Genomic DNA, 16827 nt, shown 5'->3' on the forward strand with positions numbered 1-16827 from the left:
ATTCCTTATAAATTTAATGTGACATTTATTTTGGTTTTTCGGGAAGGGACAAAAAAAATAAAAAACCCAATATGCTGATGATGTAAAAGTCTCAAAAAAAATTATATATCAAATATAATGCATTTGGCTTTAAAGAGTTAAGTGAGCACAGCAAATGACACTCAGCACTTAAGTGTATGACAGTAAGGCTTTATTTGATGATGGGAGGAAGAGATGGCAGGTGGCAGGTTGTATCTCAGAGGTAAGCTGTTACACAGGTCTACAGATTACTGCTTTGGCTGCATACATACTCAGTGTCTGCACAAAATAAGAGAGAACAAGTCACCTCAAATATTTTCATCTGCAACAAGTCTACGAGGTGATCTTAAATGTACAGGTCTACATCAGAGCACAACTTAGCATGCAGAGATACTTTTAATCGTAGTCATCTAATTTGAATTTGTTTGCCTACCTACTGTTTGGTGTTTTGTTTGCATCTACAGTTATAACCTAAAAAAAGAAGAAGAAAAAACAGGCATGTAGATGTAAAATTTGGTGGCAGGAGTAACTGTACTGGTTTGATGCCAGCAGAGTATAATATCAAAACCTTTATTATACAGCTCACTGAAGCTTTCAGGGCCAAACACCTCTGAAGGAAAACAAAAAGACAAACTCATGAATCCATACATGTGGAATGTAAAAACCCTTTTACTAAACAGCTGCTTAGACAATACTCATGGACACAAAAACAAACAAATGAACTTGTTAAAACTATGAAACCATAAGAAGAAGTCAGATGTTTGCTACAGTGTCTTTTGAGGCTTTGGATGCACTTTACATCATCACAGGAACAAATGGCACTTCATTTGTTTTAGTTTCACAGCTTTTTGTTTACAATGTTTGGGTGTAATTTTCCCCCCCTTACATCTACAATTACATTTCAAAATGAAATGCAAAACACACTGTCAAAATAAACTGGCACAAAGTGGTGACAAGGCCACTATGTCTGAGCTATACTGTAGTCGAGCGGTAAGAGTGTAAAACGAGGATCCAAAAGTAATGCTATCCCTTCACAGTATCATTATTGGAGGATCTCAGGTTGACTGAACAAAATCATGAGTTTTGGTATGCTGTAGATGTGTTGGAAATATATACCACTACATTCTGTATGAAGGAAAAGAAATTTATAAGACATCAAAATTAAATCTGAGGTTAAGTAAACTAATTTAAACATAAAAGGCACCCAGTTTGTGGGGAAAGCAAAATAACTACAAACAAACAAAAACCATGCTCTTAAAGGACACGCCCTCACAGACCAGGGTCTATCATCCATCGGCAACAGGAAACAAAATATAGCACTTTAAAAAAAAAATGCAGCCTGGGACCAGGTGTGGACAGGCCTGTGGCACCGAAGCCCTTCCCTGGACCTGAGCCTGCTATGATTATATATATATACACACACACATATATATGAATGAACTACATGACCGTCCCAGAATGGACACTGGGTCAGGCACAGCCTAGACTCATTTCACATTCATTAGCATTTACTCTCATAGACTGAATATACACTACAGCACAGCCAAAACCGAGACACACTCAAATGGAGCAAGTTTAAATGTTTACATCAACATTTAAATTATACCGCTGAATCCCAGTGTAGCATGGCCACATAGTGTAGATGGGGTTGTGCAGGTGGACAATAAATATACATATATATATTACATCTTTATATACAGTGAAATGGAGAAGGGGCACAGTGGTAAATTATTCTTCCTCTTTTATCGTGGTGAAGTGATGAGGAGATTTAGAGGACCCTGGATCTCTTGCTGGCCAGCGAGCCATGCTAAAAGACACAAAAAAATAAAAATAATAATAATAATAAAACAAAATCAAAAAATACAGAAGCTGTGAGCTTGTTCACAGACTGTCTCCATACAACCCCAAATTCCAAATAAGTTGTTAAACTATGTAAAATGTAAATAAAAACAAAATGCAGTGATTTTCACATCTTTCTTCAAATCAGATGGAACGTAGAAATAAAAAGAAAAAGTTTTTTTCTTAAGAAAAAAAAAGGGTTGTTTTGAATGTCATAGCACCAACATGTCTGAGAAAAGTTAGAAAGAGCCCACATTTACCACTGCGTGGCATCCCCGCTGCTTTTAACAGTATGTAACCATCTATGAGCTGAGGAGACCAGCTGATGGACTTTGGATGGATTGTTGAGTAATATGATTGTCATAGGGGAGTCATATGATTGTTGGGTTGTAGGATCTATCTTACAATATAAACTGCCTGTTGTTGTGATTTGGCGCTGTACAAATAAAATTGAATAGAACTGAATTGAATAGAAGTCACTTAGATGAGAGACTAAATGTTTCTCCCACTGAAAATGCTACGTCAAGATTAACAGTTGTGTTCTACAGAATCGTTTGTTCTATGGATGATGATGAATCAAATTATTTGCAATTTTATGTTGAAGACCATTATTCTGAAACTCTACAATCTGTAGGCGCAGTCCCAGTTCACTTAATTACTTGCAAAATATTCCACCAGCCATTTCTTTTCAATACCCCCTTACTTTTCCAGCTTTTTGTTACGCCATCCCAGTTTTTTGAGACACGTTACTGCCAACAAATTCAAAATGAGCCACTGTTTAAACATTTGATACTTCCTATGTTCTCTTGTGAATAAAATATGGGTTTGCGAGATTTGCGCATCATTTTTATTTACATTTTTACACAGCATCGCAACTCTTTTGGAACTGAGATTAAAAACAAAACACAACAATTATTGCACAATATATATTTGAGATTAATAACAAATAATAAGCTGGTCAGCTTTAATTGTTTGACATACCTTGGCTTGCTTGTAAAAGTGAGGGGCCAACTCAACCAGCCAAGACGACTCAACAGCAGTCACGTCACGCATGTAGTATTTTGATGTCTGCACCACTTCATTGAAGACAACCCTGAAAGAATGCAACACAGAAATGTTTACAGCATGTTTCTCTCAAACATGTCCAAATAAAAGATGCTTTTAGAAACAGTTAGGCATTTCAGTTCTCTGCAAAGCCTTAAGATCATTACTGACACTTCAGCAGCTCAAAGAATGAACACTGACCACTTTGGAGGTTTCTCTCCGTACAGCACAGAGTTTGGGTGGATGTGAAGCTCACGATCGTCTCGTAAAGTCCTGGCAAAGGAAAAAGAATGACGGAGTGCACCAAGTGGTTTTTGTAAAAAACAAAACAAAACATGAAAACTGTTAAAACCCCTCAGGTGGGAAAACTGAGACATCTAATAAAGTGACAGAGGTTTGTCCTTACCGGTAGGAACCAGAATGGTGAATGCGAGCTGCATTAGCAAAAAATCCAGAGACAATGCACTTCAAGATCACATCTGGATCACCTGTGCGAGACACACATCAAGAAGATTACGGTGAAACAGCTTAAAAACAGGAGACTTCGTGCCTAACAAGTCAGAATGTGTCTTGGACTGAATGTGTGTACTCGGCTGGTACAAGCCCAGAAAGAAAACGCATACCTTCACTGGATGTTCGCGGCACTTTAAACTTGTTCATGAGGCGCCGGAGCTGCTCTCGTACAGTCACAGCTCGCAGCAGACCCTTGTAGTTGAGAAAATGCTCCTGACACCACTGGGAGCTCTTCTGGTGCTGCCGGAAAGAAGTAAAAACACAAGGTCAGAGTTGACTTTACTCCAGGCTTTGGCAAAGTTCGTGGTCACAGTCTGAGGAATGTGCATACGTGCGCTCACAACTATACCTTAATGAATGCTTCATACACATTCAGCATGGTGAGGTGGTCTCCTTCTGCGACTGCAAACTTCCTGTGCTCGCGGGCCTGCAGGCAGAGATAACAAAAATAAATAAATAAATAGGATAATTATTTTGCTGACTTAGCATTTCTGCTAAAAATACAACATGCTCCGTCTGAGGGCCGGTTTCCACTTACAGCAGCTTTCTTCTGATTGGGTGGCACGACAAATATATTCTGAATCTGCATCATTGCTGCTATGGTAACAATCTCTTTGGAGCACCCAAAGTTTCCCGACTCTAGGAGCATCTTAGCAAACATGGGGCTGAGGGGAAACTCTGCCATCCGCACACCCATGGGATCAGTCAAACGGCCGTAATGATCCAAACCTGCCAAGAGACACAAAATTAGCGACGAGTCTGCATTTTGCACGAGGACATTTTACCTCGAAGAAGCTTGTGAGTGCAGGATTTTGAAAGCTAGTCCTATAGTTGAAGGACAAACTTTGCTTTTCCACTATTTCACATAATTTTTAAGGACCTTGTTTCTTACCTCCCAGAGCGTAGAGAAGCTCCAGTGCCTGAACCATAGTCTGAGCTGGAGGAGGCTAATAAATCATAATAAAAATAAAGGCAATTTTAAGCACAATATTTACTCTAAACGACACAATGGAGTGGTAATTAGCACTCTTAGGAGGCCATGACATCTTTAAAAACACAAACTGCATTCATTTTATAGTTGCTATGCACATTTCTCTTTCTAATAAAAATATAAACAGTGGCTGAACACATCACAGCTACTCTGTGGATTCAAAGCGAGCCACTCACAGAGAGAAAGCTGAACCGCAGCACGTTGTCAATGCCCAACGCTTTGAGCTGCAGGATGACAGGGGCCAAATTGGAGCGCTGCATCTCTGGCACAGTGGAAGCCGGCAGTTTCTCAAAGTCCTCCTCTGACAAAGGAACAGCAGCGATAAAGTGGACAGGGAGACATGCAGACAAGAAAAGACAGGGAAAGGGAGTTATAATGAACAAAAATGTAAATAAAAATATGTTCATTGCGTGTATCATATGGCTGGAGGTTCACACATACCCGTGTACAGTCGAAAGCATTTCCCAGGTCGGTTGCGTCCAGCTCTCCCCGCCCTCTGACTGGCTGAAGCCTTGGAGATGGGCGTGACCACCAGCGATTCAATGGCAGTGCAAGGATTATAGGCTCGCAGCTTCACAAACGCACAGTCAATGACAAATACAATTCCATTTATAGTGATGGAGGTCTCAGCTATATTAGTGGCCACCACAACCTGGAAGAAAAATTAAATGATATTGTGTTAATAAAGGTTTATTTGCTTGTGCTGGCTCATACGTCACCAGTCTGTACCATTTCTATCATTACAAGAAATTCATCATAACAGTAAAAGATTGTTAATATATGCCAAAAATGGCAGTTATTTCATCCATTAACTAAAAATGTTGATATGATTATCCAGCCTGACTTGCATCTTGGATTGTCCATATAAACACACAAAAACAAGATTTTTACCTTGCGAACAGAAGAGGGCACCCGCTCAAAGACCTTCATCTGATCGGCGTAAGGAAGACCAGAATACATGGGCAAAATTCTCAGGTGCTTCTTCATGCCGTACCGTGACAGAGTCCTGGCCTGATCCTGCAGCAGGGACACCACCTTCTCCACCTCCTCCTAAGGTGAAAAAGAAAACAATCGAAACCATTAAGAAACCTGGTATATGGGATGATTTGGTTTTTACTGTTTTCACACTGATGTCGAATAAAAGCTAGGTCAGTAAATGATATGGCTGCTAACCTGCCCAGTGAGAAAAGCCAGGACATCTCCATCATCCTCAGTCTCGTGAATCTTGAGCACAGTCTCCACCGTAGCTTTCACATAATCTGGGACAGGACTGAAAGCAAACCAAACATACCTCAGGAAAAACAACAACAACAACAAAAAGGAATATGCAAAAATAACAGACTATTTGCTCAGTTTGGATTCTGTGTGTTGCCTACCTGACGGTGTAGAAGATATCCACCGGGTAAGAGCGTCCCTCTACTGTCAGAATTCCACAGGTGTCTTTGCTCGGATCGCCGGACTCATTCAGGTTGAAGAAGTCATGGAATTTCTTCACATAATATTCGTATTTCAATTAATAAAATGGACATTAATAAAGCATTTAACCACTAGTTGATTTGTCTCACGTTTGAATGGAGGCATTATAATTGCATTAACATTAAAGAAGCCAACTACACTGCTTCCACAGCTGGCAGGCTTGGCAAAGATTTAACACATTAAACATTTAAAACTGAATTTAATGTGTGATTCACTTTAACCAAACCAAAGAAACAGTTGGTGCCCTCACTCTGACATTTGAGAAAGTTCACAACTTCCAGCGCCGTTTAGCTGAAAAACATGGCACGTGTAGATAAAAGCCTTTTTAAACTGAACGTACAGAACACATCTGATATGACATTTCAGCTGACTCGGGTAATGCTTAGCACAATCGTGGCCTGATTGTGTCTTTCTATCATCAGGGTATCGCAGATGTCAGTACAACGTGATCTGACCTGACATCAGCTTTCCCTCTGTCGGTCTTTTGTTTATCTTTTCTGTCTAATCAAGCAAATCTGCTCATCTTAATGATTCAGTCACCTTGGCATCAAGAGTGGCAGAGGCCACAATCAGCCTCAGGTCTCGTCGCTTCTTCTGAATCTGCCGAAAAATCGGAGAGAAACGGATGAAAGTCAGAGGAATGAGCCACAACTTTCTCTCCTACTTAAACAGCTGTAAATTAATGAGTGACATTAACGTAAAATTTAGATTCGTTTCAGCGGGCATTACCTTCTTTAGCAGACCAATCGCTATGTCTGTATAGAGGGTCCTCTCATGCGCCTCGTCTAGCATCAACACACTTTGGGTGAGGGTACAATGAAGAACATTAGTTGCAAAAAAGTAAACATTAATTAATACTTTATAACAAAAACAACTTTACATGTAAGAGTTAGGATTTTTAGCAGATATCTCAGTGTGAAGATCACAGGCCAGCATCATGACAACTCTGTGTCCTGGTTTTGTACATGCGGCCTCCCTAGTAACGTATTTGCCATGCAGAGAAAAGGGACTGCTTAATGGCTCTATTGCAATCATGTACCTGTACTTTTTCAGAAGTGGATCAGACATCATCTCTCGCACCAGCATGCCATCTGTTAGAAACTGAAGCACACAGGTGCAGTTAAGCACTGAAGGACATTTACAGAGAGATTCAATGAAATTTCTGCCCATGGGTTACAAAGATCCAGTGATCACAGCCACACACTTTCCTGAAAACAAGGTTTCTTATCTTTAGATTATGAGATATTTTCCCCCAAATAATGACATATTAGTGTTAGGACTTCCCCCCAAATATCAGTATTGCTGAGGCTGATCCCCAATTAGCCTCTTAAAATATTGAGAAACATTCACAATTCACATCCGATGATAAGTCTGAGTTGTTTTTCTCAAATACGACCTCTAAAACATTTTTTCCCCCCCACACAAACAGAACTGGGCTTTCCTACAACCACACATGTAAAACGCTTATCGCTGAGGCCACAAACACAACTGACAAGCAAATACCTTGATCCTCGTAGCGTGGGGATCAGAACAGTCATCGAATCTAATAGTGTAGCCCACCTCATGGCCCAGCAGGGCCCCTCTCTCCTCTGCCACACGGTTAGCTACCTATCAGCAGGAAACAAAGAGGGGCGAAAATACAGAGTTTAAGGAATGTGTGTGACCTTCGGTGTGAGCTGAACTGCTGTGAAGGGAATGACATTGGCAAACAGCGAAGGAGCCGCGCAATAAGAGGAGATCAGTGGGGTTCTTACAGAGATAGCAGCCACACGTCGAGGCTGTGTCACTCCAATCACCTTCCCCTCCGCTGCCCAGCCAGCCTCCAGCAGGTACTGATGAAAATCACATGAAAAAAGAGAAGGTAGATCCAAAAAAGGAGGGAAGTACAAAGCATGAAAAGTGGACTGTGCATAAATTACATTCTAGCTGATGTGGTCCAAACACTTGCTTTCAAAAGAGGCTCCAAAAAGCACCAAAAAACAAGGTCATGTTAAACCGCTGTGGGAGTTAATCCACATGAAAAGGTGTGAGTCACTGCAGCATGACTTTGAAGGTACCCCACCACCCCCCCTTTTTTTTTCCTGACTGCTATCATAAATGCAAGAAAACGGTTTTTTGTCATTCATCTTTTATGCCATAAATGTTGCATGGAGTAAATCACACTAACCTGAGGTATCTGTGTCGTCTTCCCACATCCAGTCTCACCAACTATGATTACAGTCTGGAAGCTCTCAACCAAGTACAAGATGTTGTTTCTGTGCTGGAGGGGCAGCAGTAACGAGAAGCACTTAATGAACAATTAAACAACAAGCACAGGGGATCACAAAATAACCCTGTAACATTAGAGCAGGTGCAAAAGCGGTTTAAAAACCTTAAAAACGGGGAGTTTCTGTCGCTGCTTCTCTATGGAGAGTGCGGTGTGGGGGTTGAAGATGATGGGGGAGCCGGTGGTCTCTGAGTTCAGCTCCCGCTCCTCTGAGATCCCCGGTGCCTCAGAGCCTGAAGCAGAGCAGATGGTGAAGGAGGAGAAGATAAGATATTTTATTTAAACGCAGGCAGGCTGAGGAAAAAGGGACTTAGGAGGATTTGATTTGGTGCAATGAACATGTCATGGCAGAGCGATAAAAGAAAGGTTTCGGCGCACACAAACTCCATCATGTGTGTTATTGTACCCTGCTCCACAGTGCGTGTGTCTGTTTTCCTCTGGAAGGTTATAGTTTGATTCCGCGCAGTTAAACCGAGCTGATCTGCGCCGGCTGCAGAAATCACGCAGCTGCCGTGAACGCCGCTGCAGCCGCACCGAGACTCGCTGGTCGACGTTAGCAGCTCACGCTAACAAATACAAACCCAAACAAACCACCAACAAGCTAATCTATCCTCTTTTATTCCTACTTACCCGGCTTCCAAAATTTCATCGTGGAGAGGGGAGCCGCCATCTTGGCTTCTACGTCACATATCCCCCCCTTTGCATAGCCGGGGGATGACGTCACAAGCTCTGTTTCCTTCGTTTTTATGAACGATGTCAGCTCGTTCAAAAACAGGTGCAAGGGGAAGTTTACGCTGACTTTTCAAGCTGTTAATTACATACGTCATAAATACTACATTTCAATATATACGCACACTGGACATTTTATTAGGTACATCTCGGTAGCACCAATTTGGAGCCCTTTTGGCTTCTGACCCGCCTTCATGGCACGGGTTCAACAAGATGAACCCCCTAAACGGGAAGGGTTGTTTAAAAACTTTGTGCTTTTTATGCTGATGCCACCATTGTTAACTTGGAAATCTAGTGTCACTTTGTGTCATTGTGAAGTCATATAATATTGTATTGAGATATTGTTTTAAAAGCTCAAACAAAGAAAGTGCTCATGTAAAGTTCGGAGATGATCCAATAGAAACTAAAGTTTTTTCCTAGCCATATGATTGGAGCAGAACTGATGATGCAGACAGCATGTTAACACAGAATTCATGCAGCGTGTGATTTTGTGAAACTTTATGGTATCATTGTGACATCGTAGGGCGTGTGATATAAAGCTCAGTTGTTCAGTTTACTTTTTGAAATTTTTTAGCTTTAGTTTAGTTTTTATTAGTTTCAGTGTTAGTTCTAGTCTTTTTATTTATTAATGTATGTCCGGGGTGGGGAACTCAAGGCCTCAAGGGCATATTTGCACCGCACAAGACACTAAATAATGTGAATTGCACAACACTGGTCATTATATTCTTCATTTCCAGTTAATACTTGTACAGCTGCTGTTATTGTGTATATATATATATTTATATTTCTTCATACATTCTTATATAGTTCTATACTGTGTACTGTGTATTTTGTTGTGCAGTTATTTTATTTTTTAACTTTAATTTATATATTTTATCTTATTCCTTCCTAGTTAAATTTACCCTTTTTAATTTTCATATTTATTTCCTATCTTATTCATAGCCTTTTCTTTTTAGGTCACGAGCAGTTGTCTAAGAAATTCACTGCATATCGTACTGTGTATGACTGTGTACATGACAAATAAAATTTGAATTTGAAATCAACACTGTGGCATAGCAACATTTGCACTGTCTGGGAATGATCAAGGAAAAGCTGCTGGTGACCTTTTACCACTCCACAATAGACCGTGTGTTAACATGGTGCCTCACAGTGTGAGATGCTGACTGCTCAGTAGCTCTACAGAAGGTCACCCCCAGACCGGCCCAAAAATTAATAAATCAAAAAAAAAAAAAATCACTGGTGGCCTCTTTAACATTAAACACACGCTACCGTTACACAGAGCCCAAACATTGTAAAAGACTGCTCCCACCCTGCCTACCTGCTGTTCGACCTCCTGCAGACACCGCAGGTAAATAAAAATTTGTGGCCATTACCTCTCGCAACTATACATACAAAACAGTCACAGTAAACACTCACAAATATTCTTCTAATGACAGTTTCAGTTTTCATTCAATCACTTTTTAAATTTAGATTCAATAAACAAGAGACCACCTCTTTGAAAATGGAGGCCAAATAAAGCCCATGTTTAATGATTCCCAAAATTTTGATCAGAAAATACAAACCTTTCAAACACCAGCTGCATATCTAATATAACAGTACCATTGCATTAACTTTGCATGAACTGCTTTTTTTTTTTTTTTTTGAAGTTCTTCATGATAAAATACTGAAAAATGTTTAATCAAACAAGGCATAAATACAAATAAATCTGCATAATACAAGCTGGATTTAAGAAAGGGGACAATGCAGACATTTTACAGACAAGTTTAAATTAATTTCAACACAAGAACTAAGACTTTCTCATACGTAGCTTCCAGATCAAAGACATTAAATTAAAATAATTCTAACAGATCAGGTTTGACTTAAATCTGTTAATTGCATATGACCACAACATGCAAGTTTCCTCACTTTTTCCACTGAGGAACATGTATGGAGAGATAAATTTGATAGTTATCTGTTCCTGCAGCACATTGACACTAGTGACACTGAGATAGGATATTAGCCAATACACGCTCTTACAACCAGCATTTATTTCAATATTAAAAGTTAGACTCCAGCTACAATTTTCACATTCGTTAAATTTGACAGCAGATCTTTAGAAATACTAAGAAATTGAAGGTTTATATCCACTTGAGGGGGGGGATGGAGTTCTATTTCACAAGAAAACATAACTCCAGCCTTCAAAATACAGACATACATATACTGTAGCTGGTAACCATAACAGTAAGCTGTAATATGCTGTACTTTAAGGCAGCTAAGATCTTAAAAAAAAAAAAAAGAAAAGAAAGAGACAAATATACATAAGGTAGATTGGGGGATTAACAGTGAAGCCACAGATTGAATCTTTTACTAGTACTTCTGTTCATCCGGTATGGTGGATTTTTGTCCCTGAAATAAAAGGAGACATTTAACATTCAACCGTGGACTGATTGAACCCTCTCGACTAAATGATGACACGCTGTTTTTACTGTCCTGCACCTGTCACCTGACTGGCCAGCCCGTGAGCAATAACCCGCGAGAACAGTGGCCATGCTCGCTATTCGTTTCCGCTTCACCCCGAAATCGATGTTCATGTCGCTCATCAAGCTACTGTTTATAAAAATTTATACCGATTCAACCAAATGGTTTCCTGTGCCTTTAGTGTTTTAACAGACAAGTGTTGAAGGAAATGAATGAATCAAATATGCCTTCAATAGAAACTCAAAAAAAAAAAAAAAAAAAAAAAAAAGACAGTATTTGAACATTTTCATTGCTGTGTTCTTCCTGGATCTTCCAAAGACAATTCCCATGATGCACTGCACACTGAGAAGCCATACTTTATGTAGTAGCACTGATAATCCCATACCACTGAGTTCTTGTATCTTGACAATTTACTTTAGCAGAAATGTTCAATGTTTTTAGTGTCTTACAGATTCCTCCTCAGTCAAAATGTAGAGCTGTGTAAAAGATTATCCACACCACCTGATCAAGAGAGAGAGAAAAAGATGTGATTACACTGACAATCAAAGCGTGGGCCTCAGACCTGACAAATTTCAAACTGAGCTGAAGAAAACCATCAGATAGCCTTAAAAACACTGATGTAATACAGAACTTTTGGTACCTTCACACTGTATCATATTCATCTCTCACAAGAACATGTATTTATGTTGTAAGGTAGACCCTACAATAATACATACAGAGAAAAACCCAGCAATCACATGACCCCCTATGAGCAAGCACTTTGGCAACAAACCAAAATTTTCTGGTAATGGTTCTCAGCACATATGCTCTCTTTTTTTCCAAAACAAACTTCCTGCTGGGCTGTGAAGCTTAATACACAGAATTAAAACATAACCATCACAAATTTGGATTGAATTTTAACAGAAACTTGCTATTTGTAAACACGTTTGGATTTACTGCATATCTGGGGGAATATCACAATGAAGTTGGATGAGAATCTTTGTTTCCATATTGAAACTATTATATTTGTGATGCAGTCACCTGATTTGGACCATTTGAAAGAATGTCATGTGCTTGGCATATGAGAAACTATAAATAGCACATCATTGCCCTGCCTGCAAAACTGTGGTTTCTACACACACACGTATGAATCTGCTGTCAGATGTCGGACAGGCAAATATTTTAGAGAATTCAAACAACCATCAACATCAAGCTACACTCCTGAGTGTCTGTACTCAGAGCCACAGTGCCAGATATTTAATCTAAAAAGGACCTAGTTCAATGAGGTGGTATTTTTTCTTTGTTTGTTTGGGGTTTTTGCTCTTCAAAAACAGAAAAAACATCTACAAAACCACCTTAACTACATCTCACAATGCATTTAGAGAAAAAAAAAACAAAAAAAAACCATTCCTATTAAGGAGCACATATTTCCCTGGATTTTCTTCCTTGGCATTTGGAAGGTTTTTGTTTGTTTGTTTTTATTTGATCAACTAACATGTCAGAGAGTAGGGTGAAAATTAATATCAAATACTATAAGAAGAAAACAATTAAAAAGCTTTAGACAAAGAGCTGAAATTTGATGGATCACAAAAATCTGTAAATGAAATAAAAACTCAGGGGAGGGGGGGGGGGGGGAAAGGGGGAGGAAAAAAAGAGAATATGGAGGTTTAAGGTGACGGTGTTTTTGGTAGTAGCAGTTTAACATCTGGTCCTCATCTAAAAATCAACCAACTGTAAACTTTTAAAGTTTCACTGCATTTCACTCAGAGGTTTCCTTTCTCCTGGGCAGTCTAGAATTGAAAAAGTACTTCTGTGTGTTCATCTGTGTTTGAGAAGCAATAAACTAAAAAGAATTTAACATAATTATGTGTAGTAGCAAAAATCCACCCTACAGGCCTGTGGGAAAAGCCTGTCGCCTTCCTCGTGTATAAAAACACACATGTTCATTTATGATGTTTTAAATTAGAATAAATATAACAAAATATTATTTTTATTAGGGCTGCTCGATTATGGCAAAAATGATAATCACGATTATTTTCACTGAAATTGAGATCACGATTATTTGACGATATTTATTTAACCCTTTAAGACCTACTATAGAACCAAGTCCACCAGAGCTTATATTATTTTTTTTACATGCTGTAGTGCCATTTGTGGGAGCATTTCAAGTTGCTATACATCAATACAACTGTTATAGCCCATATTTTAATAATATGTATGCATTAAGTCCATAGTAATTACATAAATTGCAAAAAAGTGCAATAAACTACAAAAAAAATTGAAAATCGTTTTTGTTTTGTTTACATATATTTCTACTTGGAGAAATTTAAGAGGTTTATCCCTCAAAACTTTAAATACAATAAAGTTGCAAAAAATAGTTTCCCACCACAGGAAATTTATTTTGAGTGTCTTCATAGTTTTATTTTGGAGATACAGCAATTTTTATATACTGCAGGAAAAACAAAAAACAATCCTATGATGCAAATTTGCAAAGAAAACAGCAGGTGCATCATTTCACTGTGGGAAGTGTTACGAACAGCTGATAGGAACGGCAAAGCGTGTTTCTGGAATATTATGTTTTTGTTCCTGCAAGCGCTTTTTATGCAATTTTTGCAAAGCTATATGTGGAACGAAACCGTGACCGAGGACAAGCTGATGGCATAAGATGTAAGTACAACTCCTCCGGTTTCATATGCAAAACAAATTATTGCGCTAGCTTACACGGTTCAGGTTCTACAGGGATTTAACAATAGTTACGCAAAACGGAGCGTGCTGCTCTGACCGGCTTTAAAGGGTTAACAATGACTTTAAAAAAATAATATAAAATAGTGTGCAACACCACTGAAGTTTTGTTTTTTTTTTAAACTCTCTTTTCAACCAACGGCAGTCACTCTCCAAATAACTTCTGCTTAGCTTTCCGAGCTTCCCTCGGGTCCTCTTAATCAGCGGTCTCCAACCTTTTTTGCGCCACGGACCGGTTTATGCCCGACAATATTTTCACGGACCGGCCTTTAAGGTGTCGCGGATAAATGAGGGAGGGGCTAATAATCGGCTCAGTCATTTTTAATGATCGTTGAAAGCCCAGATCGTAATCGTGATTAAAATTCAATTAATTGAGCAGCCCTAATTTTTATTATATTTATCATATTACTGTTTATAGCAAGATGACAAAGAACATCAAACTATTCACTAATGAATACATATTTATTGCTCGTCTTTGCAAGCTACATATTAATCATATAAGATAAAGTCATTAACTGCAGGCACTGTTAGTGTAATTGCTTGATGAACACTTATTTACAATAATGCATTTCAACAAATTCCAGCGACACCAAAGTGCCACTGCACTAAAGATTTAATCTTTCATCCTATTTGTAACAGTTTTGCATTTTAGTGTTACGTTCATTGGGAATGGAAGAAACACAAAAAAAATTTCAAAGATCAATAAAAACGGCACGAAAAGCCCAGACAGTGGATGCTTTTCATTGCTTTTAACACTCCGTTTCACTTCAGCTCTTTGTATGTTTGAATTTCATGAATTTCTGTGGCTGGCTGACGGATCAACAGCAGCACATACTTTGTACACTGCCTCCACTGACACAGCTCTCTAGAGGTAAATGGGCCATCCTTGAACTGCTAACATACTACAAATGTGCTACCCTTGCTTAACCCAATGTGACATCTAACATGAATTTACATGCATGTACACCAGGAACCAAAATAGCCTATTTTGAAAGTCTAAGAAGTTTTGTTATACTTCAACAGTTTATACATTTTGAAAGACATTACTAAACCCACCAGAAACAGGGCAAAAGATGTCATGAAGCCTTCTTTGGTGAGTTCCCACGTGCCCCCATACTCTTCCTCATCGATCTGCTGAAAGCTGCTGAAGTATACATACAGGACGCCAGCATTGATAATGCAGAATCTAAAAAGCGCACACAAACACACAAAGATGTTAGCTTTTCAGTGTTTCCTTTGGTACAACAGGATATGTAAAGGGTCAGTGAAAGATGTAAGGTTTAGACAAGCTGTACACAATACTTACATGGCTATTCCCAGAAACCCTTTTAGTGGTGCTACACCCCACATCACACCAAGGACAATTGCAATAATTTGTCGGAGCCAATAAATCACATCTAAGAACTCGTCCTGTGGAATAAAACAAACATTTTATTTAACAGGTCCTAAAACAGCAAAACAGCCCAAGACCATCACACCACCACCACCATGTTTGACTGTTGGTATGATGTTTATAAGAAATGCCCTGTCAGTTTTATGCCAGTTGTAACAGATTTTGTGGGGAAAAAGAAAAAAAAAATCAACTTTTGTCTAATCAGTTCAGAGAATATTTTCCCACAAGTCATGAAGATCATCACGATGCTTTTTGGCAGATGTGAGACAAGCCTTTGTGTTCTTTTTAATCAGCAGCTCTCCAATAGATGCAATTTTTGACCAGTCTTTTGTTGCGGAATCATGAACATTGTGCTTAACTGAGGCAAGCGAGGCCAGAAGCTCTTTAGATGTTGTTCTGGGTTCTTTTGTGTCCACCTGGATGAGTCGACAAAGCACTCTTGGAATAGTTGTGTCCGGCACTCCTGGGAAAGCTCACCACTGGGCCACCACAGGTTCTCTCCATTTGTGGATAACGGCTCTCACTGTGGTCCACTGGCATCCCGAAGCCTTATAAATGGCTTTGTAAACCTTTCCAGACTGTCAAGATTCTTATTAGGTATGTAGCCGGGGGGGGGGGGGGGGATTATTTTTTCCACTTTAATAAATGAACTCATCTTTTAAAACCTGCATTTTGTATTTACTCGGGTTACCTTTGTCTATACAGCACTGTATGTTGACATACTCAGCTACATGTTCTGCATCCAGTACTGAGTATACCACTAAAATAAATACATTTTAGTGGTATAAATAAATTCTCTTATAGGGGCATGTCAGTGATATTATCGACCAACCAATATATCAGTCAGACTTTGAAAGGCTTACAATATTTATTAGGCAATGAAATTCGTTATGAATAACCACAAACAAGAGCAATATCTGAAAGTAGGGCTAAATCACCAAGACGATTAACTCTACTCCCTTTAGATCTGACAGCTAGCCCAGATTAATCCTTCGCAGCCATACCTCCATGACTGCCACATTACACGCTTTCACAACTTTGAGGCGACTAACAACAAGAGCACTAACATAACAAAAAAGGACAAACTGACTGACCTTCTCTTCCCAAACAGCGTTACTGTTGAAGGCTTTGCTCCATGTGGACTGCTTTACACCTCCATTCACTAGATGACTTTCTTCTTTCCGCTTTGAAATGCTCGTCATTCTTTGCGCTTTCTTTCAGCGACACACGTGGAAAAGTTACACTCCAAGCTCGGTGACACCTACAGGTAGATTTCACTATTCTTCTCCGACCGGAGGCAGAAAGTGCTGGGAAATATTTGAAGGTATTAAGAAAATCTACGCTTCGCTGAGCTGACAGGTTTCAGAAGCTAACCGTAAA

At 39.2% G+C, this 16827-nt stretch overlaps 2 protein-coding genes across 2 annotated transcripts; both read right to left on the bottom strand.

Moving 5' to 3' along the window:
- Positions 1–519: 519 nt before the first annotated feature.
- dhx35 (DEAH-box helicase 35) lies at positions 520–8823 on the bottom strand. The gene is made up of 21 exons (XM_085343810.1): positions 8778–8823; positions 8253–8380; positions 8049–8141; positions 7636–7713; positions 7385–7489; positions 6921–6982; positions 6611–6680; positions 6422–6481; positions 5782–5894; positions 5579–5675; positions 5297–5455; positions 4847–5057; positions 4582–4706; positions 4307–4361; positions 3953–4143; positions 3764–3841; positions 3525–3654; positions 3308–3389; positions 3103–3174; positions 2839–2950; positions 520–1825 (listed from the first exon to the last, which is right to left on the bottom strand). The coding sequence occupies exons 1-21, from the start codon at positions 8815–8817 to the stop codon at positions 1787–1789; spliced, it is 2100 nt and encodes a 699-aa protein (XP_085199936.1). The 5' UTR covers positions 8818–8823; the 3' UTR covers positions 520–1786.
- Positions 8824–11630: 2807 nt separating this feature from the next.
- On the bottom strand, positions 11631–16827 carry rab5if (RAB5 interacting factor). The gene is made up of 4 exons (XM_085344891.1): positions 16542–16827; positions 15361–15464; positions 15111–15240; positions 11631–11834 (listed from the first exon to the last, which is right to left on the bottom strand). The coding sequence occupies exons 1-4, from the start codon at positions 16647–16649 to the stop codon at positions 11793–11795; spliced, it is 384 nt and encodes a 127-aa protein (XP_085201017.1). The 5' UTR covers positions 16650–16827; the 3' UTR covers positions 11631–11792.

This window comes from Diplotaxodon limnothrissa, linkage group LG20, assembly GCF_057381915.1.
Source record: "Diplotaxodon limnothrissa isolate DT_005_m linkage group LG20, D_limnothrissa_male_GT1.1, whole genome shotgun sequence".
Taxonomy (NCBI): domain Eukaryota; kingdom Metazoa; phylum Chordata; class Actinopteri; order Cichliformes; family Cichlidae; genus Diplotaxodon; species Diplotaxodon limnothrissa.